Source organism: Catharus ustulatus, chromosome 22, assembly GCF_009819885.2.
Source record: "Catharus ustulatus isolate bCatUst1 chromosome 22, bCatUst1.pri.v2, whole genome shotgun sequence".
NCBI lineage: Eukaryota > Metazoa > Chordata > Aves > Passeriformes > Turdidae > Catharus > Catharus ustulatus.
The window spans coordinates 1,508,043-1,520,569 of NC_046242.1; the positions used below are offsets into that span (position 1 = coordinate 1,508,043).

Here is a 12,527-nt window from a genome sequence, read left to right on the forward strand (position 1 = left end):
CATCCTCCACTGGGAACTATGAATTCTTAATTCACAAAAAGTGGAAAAGAAGATGGAACATGAACACCCCTGGATGATGGGAAGTGAAGCTGGCTGATGGATTCCCTAAAAACTTTCTGTGTGCACCAGGCAGGGCAGAGCAGGGAGCTGCCAACCCCAGCTCTGGGGACTCAATCCATGGATGGATCATCCACTGAAGAACTGGAATTGGTGACCCATGGGGGTCTCTCCCAGCTTGGGATTATCTGTGAAATGTTTTGTGGTGTGAAATTCAGATTAAAGCGCAGCAAGCACAGCACGCACCAGAAGACAAAACAAAGCTGAAGCCTTAAATTTATCAATGAAAATTAATATTTCTCTTTAAAAACTGAATGAAAGGAACAGGAATTCTTGGTGTGCTCAGTGCCCAGTGGAGGGGCTGGATGAGGGCATGGGCTGAGGAGAGGGGACAGCACAGAGATGGAGCTCAAAGCCCTGTCCCCTGACACAGCCCGGGGCTCATCCCTGTTGTCCCTGCCACAATTCCAACATTTCTGTTACCACACCCAGCTCCTGCCCAGCCCTGAGCTCATCCCTGCTGTCCCTGCCACAATTCCAACATTTCTGTTACCACACCCAGCTCCTGCCCAGCCCTGAGCTCATCCCTGCTGTCCCTGCCACAATTCCAACATTTCTGTTACCACACCCAGCTCCTGCCCAGCCCTGGGCTCATCCCTGCTGTCCCTGCCACAATTCCAACATCCCCTCAGCACACCCAGCTCCTGCCCAGCCCTGAGCTCAGCACACAGACATGGAGCAGAGCTGGAACCTCTCTCATCCTGATTTTAGTCCCAGACCCATTTTCACAGGAGTTTGTGCAGCACAAAACACAGGGTGCAGACACCTGCAGGCTCCAGCAGCTCTGGTTTCCCCAGGAAATCCATTAAGTGTTACCTCCCAGGCTGGTTTGGGATGGGGATTTGAGCAGGGCAGGCTCTGGGATGCTGCTGGGAAGTGCCCCGTGCAGAGGGAACCATTCTTTGTGCTCCTCATATTCCGAGGACGATTTCCCTCTTTCACAGCTTGCCTGTTTTATAACAGATTTGATGCAGGAGAAGACAAATTGTCTCACCAAGGAAAAACGACAAATCATCTCGCAGCCCTTAACAGGTTATTTTTTTTTCCCCTTTAAGAAGGAAATTTCCATAGCAGAGGCTCCTGTCTCCTTGCCAGGGATGTCAAACATCAGCTCTGGGGACACAATGATTGCAGCCCAGTGCCAGCAGCTGGGTCAGCCCCCAGCCTGGCAGCTGAGCCCTTCCATCAGCCCTGGGTGAGGGACATGGGTGCTCCAGGGGCTCACAGGCTGGGGGGATTTCAAATAATGCAAAATCAGGCACCAAGAGAAGAAATTTCAAGGCCAGGCTGGACACTGGGACAGTGGGAGGTGTCCCTGCCATGGCAGGGGTGGCACTGGGTGGGATTTAAATTCTCTCCCAACCAAAGCAATCTGAGATTCTGGGATTCCATGATGCCAAAGTCTCAGATGAACCCAAGCAGGTTTAGTTTCACAGGAAAACATTTTCCCTTTGGTTCCAGACTGCCCTCCATGCTCCTGCTCCTCCCTTTGTTTCCCAATGCAGGACATCCTCCCCTCCAGGCACAGCCTTGGAGGCATTTTCCTCTCACCAAACAGGCTCAGTTCTTCCAGCAGGAAGGGCTTTGCTCCCTCCCAGGAATTCTGTGCTGCTGAGCACCCTGGATTGACAATCTCCAAGCCCAAATTCCTCCATTAATCTGCTCTCATGGTGTTTTAATACCCCAAGTACCAAGTGAGCCACGTTAAAGGCTGCTATCTCACCAACCTTTTTTTTTTAATATTTTTTTATTAAACTCTTATGTCATATAAGTAAATTAATCTTTTAATACCAGGATTTCCTGCTATGTACCCCCCTCTGCTTGCAGCAAGACACTCAGTGACAAAGCAACTGCACTGAAGGGAGAATTCTGACTGGGAAAATGCACAGGGCCTGGCTGGATGGAGGGAAAGGCTCTAATCCAAACCCCACTGATAATCTGGGTGTTCATTCAGCCTCCCAGCAGGCACCTGCAGGAGCAGCACTGGGCTGGGGCTGGATCCTGCAGCCAGGGCTGCACTGCCTGCAGATGGATGTGGGATTTAAGGAAGTGACTCCCAGCTCCTGACACTGCCACAGCCCCACCAGAGCCATCCCCTTCCCTCTGACTGGGCTCACAAAGGATGCAAATCCCTCCTCCCTAATGAGGATCCATTTGCAGAGGTATAAACCAGCCCATATAAACCAGGATCTATTCCCCACCTTCCCCCAGCTGTAAATCCCCACCTGGAGCTGCAGGGTGTCCCTGGTGTCCTGCCTGCCCCTCCTGCAGGGCCCTGGCTCAGTTTAATGATGATGTATGGGTGCCCTTCCCTGGGGGGTGTGGGGAGGGGTCACACATTGACACCTCCAGCCTGTGCCTCAACAGCAAATTATAAACCATGTCAATCCCAGCTAATGCAAAGCTGTAATCCTCTTTAACAAGAGATCAAATCAGTGCCATGAGTTATGTTCATTCTGTAATCTGATAAGAAATAGAGTGAGCCTCTAATAAAAGAGTAATGAGAGCCCTTAATGATGCTGTTAAAAGGTAGTGCCAGTTAAAATACTGCTGTTGTTCCAGCTGATTAGATCACTGTTGCATATTTGCACAATCTTGTTTCACCTGTCAGAATAACCTGAGTTGTCTTGGGAGATAAAGGTGTTTGGACCAAACATCTGTGTCCTCAGAGGATGTCTCTCCCTGCAAGCTGCTGTCCTCCAGAGGTGGAATCAGGATGTTCATGGCAGGAATGTGACACCAGGCCTTGTTTGCAGTGTGTGTCCAGTCTCTGCTCCCCTCCCAGGGGCAGATCTCAGGGTTGTGAATCCCAGGATAAACCCCAAAAGCAAACCCAGCTCTTCCAGGAGCTCAGACTTCACCTGGGCTGGGAACTGATCCACCCCAGCACTGGGAACCCCTCAGCTGCCCACAGGGACAAATAAACAAACACCTGTACCTGGCACAGGAGCTCTCTGCAAGTGCACCTGACCTCCCAAAGAGGCTTTTGGGGCAATGAGTGCACACAAGGTCTGGGTTCAGCCTCAGCCCAGCCCTGTGGGACATCCTCAGGAATTCCCTGAGGCTCTCTGCACCCAAAAGCTGTGGAGAGGGAGCTGTCACCTCTCTGTGCCCCATGTCCCTGCACAAGGTGCTGCTGAAGGATGCCATGTCCTGAGGAGGGGAAAAACCTGTTTCAAGGGGAAAGCACATGATGCCCAGCCTCAAACCCAGGAGAAACCACAACCAACCCCGTCCTCTCTGCTCTGGACAGCCCCCAGACCACACTCCCAGCTTTGCCTTTGGGTTCCCTGTCCCAAGGCAGAGCATTCTCAGCAATGACCTTGGACTGATTAGAAAAACCTTGGCCCAAGAGGACAATAAATGTGTTAAAGTCTATAAACACAGACCCCCAAGGTAACCATAAAAATCACTTCCAGTGTGTGTGTTAAAATACTGCCAGAGAGGGGTTAAAAAGGAGGGCTGGAGGCCACCAGTGCCCCACACATTAGAACATAAAATATGTGAGCAGGAGGTTAAAGAGCCCTGCCCATGCCTGGGGTGCCTGGAAAATGGGCAGGGGGAAGATGAATTGTCTCCAGAATGTTATCCCAACCTGCAGCAGGAGTGAGCACCAAGTGCCAGGGATGTTGACAAAGGCACTTATTTGACTTTTGTCTCCTGAATTCAGGCTGGAAAACCTGGAGGGATCCCTCTCCTGGCAGTGCTCAGGCTGCTCCTCCTCACAGGGATTTCTCTTCTTCCTGCACAGCCAAGGAAGAACCAGAGGGACAGCACCACTCCCTGCCTGCCCTCTGCACCACCCCCAACTGCAGACACATATTTATTTATTTATTGGCATCTTCCTGGTGTCCTCCTGCCCCTGGCAAAGCTCTGCCAGCTGTTTCTACATCCATTTCCTACACAGCACTGGGAAATCTCTCCCACTGCAGCACAGTGCCCTGCTGATCAGAGCTGGATCTATTCTGGGGTCATGCTTTTCAAGTGCCTGACCAAAAAAAAAAAAACACCAAAAAAACAACTGGCTCAGAGCACAGCCACATCTCTGTGAAGTGCAATTTCAGTGCAGTGATTCACACTGCAAACAATAAAATTACCTCTTTCTGCCACAAAGGGAAGCTGTGATCATTGCTGCTTCCCTCTCCAGAGCAGGCCTGGCCTGCTCTGTTAAATCCCCTGCAGATGTTGGATTCTTCCTGCTCTGTGTGGTCCAGCTGGGTGTTGGACAGAGGTTCTGTGGCTCATTTTAACATTTAAATGTTTAAATGGTGTATTTTAAACAGAGAGGTGAGCTGAGCCCCTGATCAGAGAGTGGCTCTGATTTTCAAACAAATGACTGACTTCATTTGGGGAGAGTTGAACCAAAACTCCTACAAAAGATCTGATTTTCAGACACCCATTCAGTATTTTGGATGTGTTCTGTGAATGGATGCAAAAACAAATGGTGCAAACTGGGGAGGAAGACAAAAAATAACAGTCAGCTTTTCACAAGAATTCTCACTCAAATGTGCAAGGGCTGCTGCAAAGAGGAAGCAAAAATCTGTTCCCACCTGGAACACAATGAGAAATGATGGTCCTAAATCACAGCAGAGGGAAATTTAAGCTGAACTTTAGGACTGCATGGCTGGAGGAACAGCTTGGAGCCTACCCCATTTCTTTTTGTGGTGAGAGGATCCAAACAATACTGAAAAATCAGAGCAGCTGGGCTTTGCTCTTACTTGGAAAAAAAAATAAAAAGGAGAGAAAAAAAGCAGAGTACAGCAACTGTGAGAAAGATGCAACAGCACGAACAGCACAGGTCCTATGGACACAAAACCTCTCATCCAAAAGTCCCTGCAATCCCCCAAAAGGCAGCAGCAAAAGAGCAGCAGGTGTTTGGTTTCCATTTCACAAACAGACAAATGACATCTCTCCCTCACAAAGCACAAACATGTTCCACAACCCAGGGGAAAGATGTTTCTCAAGCTTTCTCCATCCATTCACTGGAAAAATGATCCCACCTCCTCCCCACAAACAGCTCAGCTTTTGGAGATTTGGGTTTAAGGAGTGGTTGGGTATGTGGGAGAGCTGTCTGGTAACTGTGCACAGAACTCCACTGGTGTTTTCTTTACTAATTACCACATTAAAACATTATAGCCTCCCAATAAAATTCCTTACTCTTTAAACAGAGATAAACACAAGCAACATAAAAGTCTTGAGTGAATCTTGAGGGAATTATTTCAGTTACTAACTGAGCTAAGAAAATGCCCATTAACCAGGATAGAAAAGCTGCTATTTCTGTTTGGAGCTCTTTTTAATTCTGATTCTACCTGAAGACACCAGCTAGCTCAGCTATGCATTTCCCAACTAATTCCATAAAACAGGGAAATTTCAAAATGGGAGGAGTTCTCCAGCACAATCAAAGGTGCTGAGATTTATGACAATTTCTCCTTTGGTGTCACAGTAATTACAGAGTGAAAGCTCAGCCAGGCTGCCAGGACAGATGTGACCAAGACACCCAGGCTGTGATGCCAGTGACAAATGGGGAAGTGATAAGAAGGAATGGAGAGGGTGACAGGCTGAAGAACAGGTCAATACCACGCTGTCATGGAGCCATTTGAGAAACATAATGAATCTCTTACTCACCTGGCATCATCATTCATTGTGCAGAGGTCAAGAGGTGCCATGAAGCTCACCAGCTTGCTGTGGACATGGTACCTGGGGAGAGCAGCAGGAATCACATCAGGAGCTGCTCCTGAGGGGGAAATGCTGCTCCTGGCCAGAGCAGCCCAGCTCCCACAGGAAAAGCAGGCATTTCCTGGGGGCTGATCCCTAAGGAGCCCCAGCTGCAGCTGGCAATGCCCCTCCCCTCTCAGGACAGGAATAATCCCAATATATTCCTAATACACAGGGATAATGAGCTGAGAAACAGCAAATCCTCTCTCATCCCAGCGAGGACAGTAGCAGCCATGACCTGTGAGCCCAGGACAGACACACAGACAGACAGACAGACACACAGACAGCCCCTCCTGCCCAGCCCTGAGGGGTCAGACAGACAGACACACAGACAGACACACAGACAGACCTGAGGGGTCAGACAGACAGACAGACATACACACAGACAGACAGACACAGACAGACAGCCCTGAGGGGTCAGACAGACAGACACACAGACAGCCCCTCCTGCCCAGCCCTGAGGGGTCAGACAGACAGACAGACACACACACAGACAGACAGACAGACACAGACAGACAGCCCTGAGGGGTCAGACAGACAGACAGACACACACAGACAGACAGACAGACAGACACAGACAGACAGCCCTGAGGGGTCAGACAGACAGACACACAGACAGCCCCTCCTGCCCAGCCCTGAGGGGTCAGACAGACACACAGACAGACAGACAGACACACAGACAGACACACAGACAGCCCCTCCTGCCCAGCCCTGAGGGGACACACAGACAGACAGACAGACAGACAGAGACACACAGACAGACACACAGACAGAGACACACAGACAGACACACAGACAGACAGACAGCCCTGAGGGGTCAGACAGACAGACAGACAGACAGACACACAGACACAGAGACAGACAGCCCCTCCTGCCCAGCCCTGAGGGTTCAGACACACAAACAGACACACAAACAGACACACAAACAGACACACAGACAGACACACAGACAGCCCCTCCTGCCCCAGCTGCTGAAGCCTGTGCCCACTGCAGGCAGCAGGAGCATCAGAGCTGCTCCAGCATCCATCTGCTCCCCCTCCTGCCCTGCTCTGTGCTCTGCAGGCCCCAAAGGACAAAAAAATCCCACTCTGGAGCCACCCCAGAGCTGGGAAATCTCACCCTGAGGAACTTGCAAATGGAGCATGGAAAAACAAGGGAAGGAGACAGGAAAAGGTGGGATGGGACAGATTCTCATCATCAGATATTGCTGCAAGTTCTGCAGCTCCACAGAGGGGGGATCTCCTTCCCATCTGCCACCCTGGGCAGGAGCCTGCAGGGATTTCATGGTTTATATTCAAGGACCTGCCATAAAATTTAACAGGGTACTGAGAAGCTCTGAATGAGAAGGTTTTAAACCCTGTGTGCAAGGGCAGGGGATTCCAAACCAGGCATTTGTGTGCACTGCCTGCCCACCCCAGCCTGAGGTGGCTCATGCAGGCTGCTGCTATTTTTAGAGCTTGACAAATAGCAGGATTCACTAGCATTTGCCCAGAATCACCTTTCCACTCTGCCACCTCTGCAGTCCCTTTTGTTTGTGCAGGAACATTCCCTGGGGGATGCTGAGCTCACAGCCCAGCTCAGAGCTCCCCTGCACCCTGCAGCCTTTGTCCCTGGCTGGAAGGAGCTGCAGGGATGGAGCAGGAGCAGCCACAAACAGCAGGGCACAGCCTGGCATGTGGCACTCAGCCTCTGGCACCAGCTGTTTGTCCACAGCTTCTGAAATCAGGGCTTGGAAAAAGCCAGTCCAGCAGATGTAAAATATTTCACTTAGTGGAGAGAAAGACACCCCAGGCTGCAGCAGCTCAGATCAGAAAGCCCTGACATGTGAGAGGTGTGCAAGCATCCCTCCTCCACAGCCACCTCACAGCTTTCTGAAGTTTGATTTTTGGATGAATTTATTTCCCCTCTTAATGCCCAAATTTCCCTCTGAGTGCTTCTGGAAGCACCTGCAGATCCTCAGCCCCTACAATCAACCTGCACATTGCATCCCAACAGGCTGTGATAGCCAAGCTTTGCTAAAAAGGAAGAATTAAGGAGACAGATGAAACTTGGTATGAAATACTTGGCTCTCCAGGATCTCAAAGTCATGATTTAAGGCAAATTTAAGCACTGCTGTCCCAATTTTAGAGGAGAGGGAAGAACAGAGGGTCAGGGATCTGCCGGGGATGACACCAAGTCTCTCAGTGGAATCACCAACTATTTAAAAACATCCATTTGGGCTCTACTGCCCTATTCTGGAAAATGCAGGAGCTTCACTGCACCTTAATCCCAAGCACAGACAATGAGACTTTCTCCCTTTTATTGTTATTTTCAGTACAGTCAGTAAACTTTTGGCTAAAGAAGCAGAAAGAGGCACTAAGATTGTGGGGGAGCTGCTCTCCCAGCACTGCTGAAGGCACAGGCTGCACACAGGCAGAGATTTCCCCATTATTCCTGGAGCTTTACGAGGCTGCCTCACTTGTGTGATGTTGTCAGGAGTTTTGACTGAATCCTGAATATATCCAATTATGTGTGATGCTGACAGAAAAGAATATTGATAGCCAATAATTACAGGCTTTTCAGGCCAACAAAGTAGCTCTTCCCTCTTCCAATAAATTATCTTATGACATCTATCTTAAAAATTGCTATGCCAGGCCAGACCCAGACTGACTCCACTGACTTTCTATCAGATGCCATCTAAAGCCAGGATTTATAGTTTACTCACAAAGGATGGTTAATGTGGTGGATTTTTCAGGAAGCAGAGCAGCTTTTCAGCATCCTCCCTCCTCCACCACAAATCATGCTGATCCCAGGGAGGCTCAGGGAGCTGCTCTGCAAAGGGGAAACACCTCCTGCTCTCCAGGCTGCTTCCCTTCCACTGAGCTCAACCCAAGTGAGTGATCCAGGAGGGAAATGATTCAGACATGAAGGGAGCTGTGGTGTCAGCTAAGAGAGATCTGACACCAAACTCCAGCTGGCACTCAGTGAGGAGCAGAGATTTACCTGAGGTATTTCTGCACATCTTCCCTGGGAGGCACTGCCCATGTCTGAGCCAGGAAATACAAACTGCACAGGAGGGGTTTATTGGCTCTCTCTGGGAATGACAGCCCCAAATGGCTCAGGGATGTGTGAGCACCTTTCTCTGGTGTTCCCTCAGACCCTGCTGCTTATTCCAGGCTCAGGGATGTGTGAGCACCTTTCTCTGGTGCTCCCTCAGACCCTGCTGTTTATTCTTGGCTCAGGGATGTGTGAGCACCTTTCTCTGGTGCTCCCTCAGACCCTGCTGCTTATTCCAGGCTCAGGGATATGTGAGCACCTTTCTCTGGTGTTCCCTCAGACCCTGCTGTTTATTCCAGGCTCAGGGACATCAGCATTCCCAGAGCAAGAAATGCCCTCAAAGTCACAAATCAGCCAACACCCCCCAGGTAACTGGGGTACAACACACCCAGAGCTGTCACTGGGGGTTTTTTGTCCTTTTTTTTTTTTTGCACCCACCGGATTCTCCTTCCCTTGCTGGCTTTTCTGTCCACTTTCTTCTTGATTTTGCTCCGTAACTTCTGGATGGCCAACCACTGCCTGGGAATGCAGAACAGGAACACACCCTCAGAGCACTGAACACTCCCTGAAACACTCTCTGATCCCTCTGCATTAAAAGCTCCACTTCTCAACCACAACTTCCTCAAGTCAAAGAAGTTTCCAGCAGGGAAAAACTTCTCCTGGTTATAAATATTTTTTTTCAAACTGAAACGAGCGTCATCTCACCTGATTTATACAATGAAAACTCGGCATCAGGGAAAAAATCTAACAAATCCAATTACTGCAATCTTAATATAATCTTAATTACTGTAATCTATTTTATTGTAAAGTCAGATAAATGTACAATGCAATCACCACTTAAATGTAATTTTGTCTATATCGTGTTAAATCATAGTGAATAGCTTTCCATAATATTCCGGACGTACACAAAATAAATTTGACTCATTGCACTAAAACCTGGCTGATATTTTACAAGGAGGAAAGTTGTTCCACCATCACAAAATTTCCTGATGCATTTTCTTCCCCTCCCTACAGACAACCCCCAGAAAATTGTTTCAGGGAAGAGCCCAACTCCAGCTTTCCTTGGCTTTTACTTTTCTGAATTAGAGAAATTCTGTGACTATTTCAATGAAGTGGCATTTGGAAGATTCTTTACTTTCTAACTCTAGAATTAAACAGAGAAACGAGAATTTTATTTTACTTCATGCAGGGAACATTCCCTGGTATTGTTTCAATTGTACAGAATCTCTTCTTACAGGAGGGACACACAGGAATTGCTTTAACTGATATCAGGTTTATTCCTCTAAATCAACACCAAACCAGAGTTAATAAAGAGACAAAGCCAAATTTCCAGCAGGTTTTGTGCCACTTAGTGCTGCAGGGAGAGCCAGAAACACCTGGACCAAACCTTTGCAATAAGGAGACACCTCCAGAGGATCACACACCAACAGCTGCAAAACCAGGCTGGGTGATCACAACTCAGGAGGAGCTGGAGAGAATCAACCTCCTAATGCCATAATGTCTTTACCCAGGTGAGCTCAGTGTTCTGCCCTCCCCAGGAAGGGCACAGGCACTGTGCCAGCCCCACTCACTGCCCACAGCCACCCCACTCACCTGCCCATGGCCACCTGGTCGTTGGGGTCCAGGGATGTGGTTTTACGCTCGATCAGCTCTCGCAGCAGCTGCAGGAGACACAAAGATCCCACCTGGGATGAGCTCAGTTGTTGTGCAGCCTGGTCCCACAGCTCTGACAGGGGCAGATGTGCAGGGGAAGCTCAGCCCCACACTCCTGGGGAAGGGCAGGAGAACTGAAATGATTCCCAAAGAGGTTGGGCAGCTCAGAGAACAGCACAGCAAAATCCTTTTTATAGCTAGAGCAGGAATGCTCAGGCAGCCTTTTCTGTTCCTTTCTGTGTCCTGAGGGCTGGGGTTTGTCCTCTTTGCTTCCTGCAGCCACAGGATGCTGTGAGCAGCCTTTGCATCCTGACTGGTGCTGGGTGTTTATCACCACTCACTGCAAACCCTGCCTGCTGTGCCCTGGGAAGTGGCCAAGATATCAACACAGGGAACAGAAACAAACCCTCCAAAAGTGAGGGAACAAACTGCTTTATGGACACCTGCATTCCCCCAAGTGAAGTTACTGCCTCAGCTCAGACACACCTGGAACAGACCCACAGGGAACCAGAATCCAGGCAATTCCAGGATGCTTTTCCTGCACCCTGTATTTCCAGTCCTTTGAGGCATACATCACATTACCAGAAAAAAAAAAGAGTGCTTCAAACATAATTAAAAACCTGCCACTACTTTTTTTTCCTACTTGCTTATTTTTGGAGATTATTACTGCAGCAATTAAATTTAGAAATTCCAGGAGCCAGGCCACTGGTTTATTATCACTAGAAAACAGCAAGCTCCTTCTCTGCCCTGTTTATCTGATTGATTCCCAACATCTTTCTGGCACACAATCTATCAGTTTATCTCTGCCACTTCATCACAGTCACTTCTGGCAGCTAAATACAAGATCCAAATCCAGTGTTACACAGACATACGACACAGTAAACCTGTGTAGCACTGCCACTCTGCAAACAGCTGCCCTCAAGGCTCAGCAGAAATGGGATCTTGCTTCCCAGTCAATATTCTGTCAAAAGCAAGGTGGGAGGGAGGCTTGGAGCAGCAGCCACAAGTGGTGCAGAGAGCTGAGAGAGGTTTGCTGTGCTCCAGCAGTGCAGGGTGTTTGCTGTCCCCTCTGATCTGGCTCCTGCCCCAGGCACAGAGAGGGGCAGGGATGTCACAGATGTCACACACCCACCCTGTGCTCCCAGGGAACCTGCAGGACATTCCCTGCAGGGCTTGGCTCCTCCTGCTGGGCCAGAAATCCTCACTGAGACACCAGGGAGAGCCCCAGGATGTCACAGCTGTGCCCACACTGCTGAGAAGATGCCAGAGGGCAGGGCTGGATGGGATATTGGGAAGGAATTCCTGGCTGTGAGGATGGGGAGGCCCTGGGAGAGTGGAAGGTGCCCCTGACTGTGGTGGGGTGGAACAAGATGAGCTTTAAGGTTCCTTCCAACCCAAACCATTCCAAGATGGATTTTTGGGGCAGGCTCCTAACCCTGAACCAACCCTTGGGGCTGACAAGGCCCAGATGTGCTCCAGATGTTCTTCCAGTGCAGTGTCAGCTGTGGGACTGCCTGGGAGAGCAGAGAGAGGCAAAGATGAGGGCGAGGTACAAAAAAAAATTAAAAAAAAAAGCAGGAGCAAGAGGGAAATTAGGAAATGGAAATAAAAGCTGTGAAGCATCTTGTTACATCTAAATAGCGAAGGTCTGCGAGCTGGGGTTATAAATCATGCTAACAATGGTTACTAAAATAAAAGTGGATGTAGCCAGAGGCTACCACTGAAAAAGTCAGCCCAGGCCTGCCTGGCTGCCTCTGGTCTTTAAGGATTTGATTAGTTTTCTGCTTTCTGGTTCAGAGTCCTGCATCCAGCCTGTGCTCCAGAGCCAGCCAGGGCTCAGGATACAGACTGAATGATAAATTCATTTACTGAATAAAGCAACACTGTTTTCCCAGCACAAGACTTAAAGCACTTCCCAAACGGTAATATTTCATTAAGCCTGGCGATTCTGCTTAGAATTTATTAGTCAAAACAGAAAACTCTCATCAGCCCCCATATATTCCATT

General features: G+C 49.2%; 1 protein-coding gene across 1 annotated transcript in view; it reads right to left on the reverse strand.

Moving 5' to 3' along the window:
• AATF (apoptosis antagonizing transcription factor) overlaps positions 1 to 12,527 on the reverse strand; it is a 37,162-nt gene that overhangs the window by 5,308 nt on the left and 19,327 nt on the right. The window contains exons 9-11 of the mRNA XM_033078024.1: positions 10,462 to 10,529; positions 9,307 to 9,387; positions 5,743 to 5,814 (exon numbers count right to left, since the gene is read on the reverse strand). Coding sequence (XP_032933915.1) covers positions 5,743 to 5,814; positions 9,307 to 9,387; positions 10,462 to 10,529 — 221 coding nt within the window. The remainder of the gene's footprint in view (positions 1 to 5,742; positions 5,815 to 9,306; positions 9,388 to 10,461; positions 10,530 to 12,527) is intronic.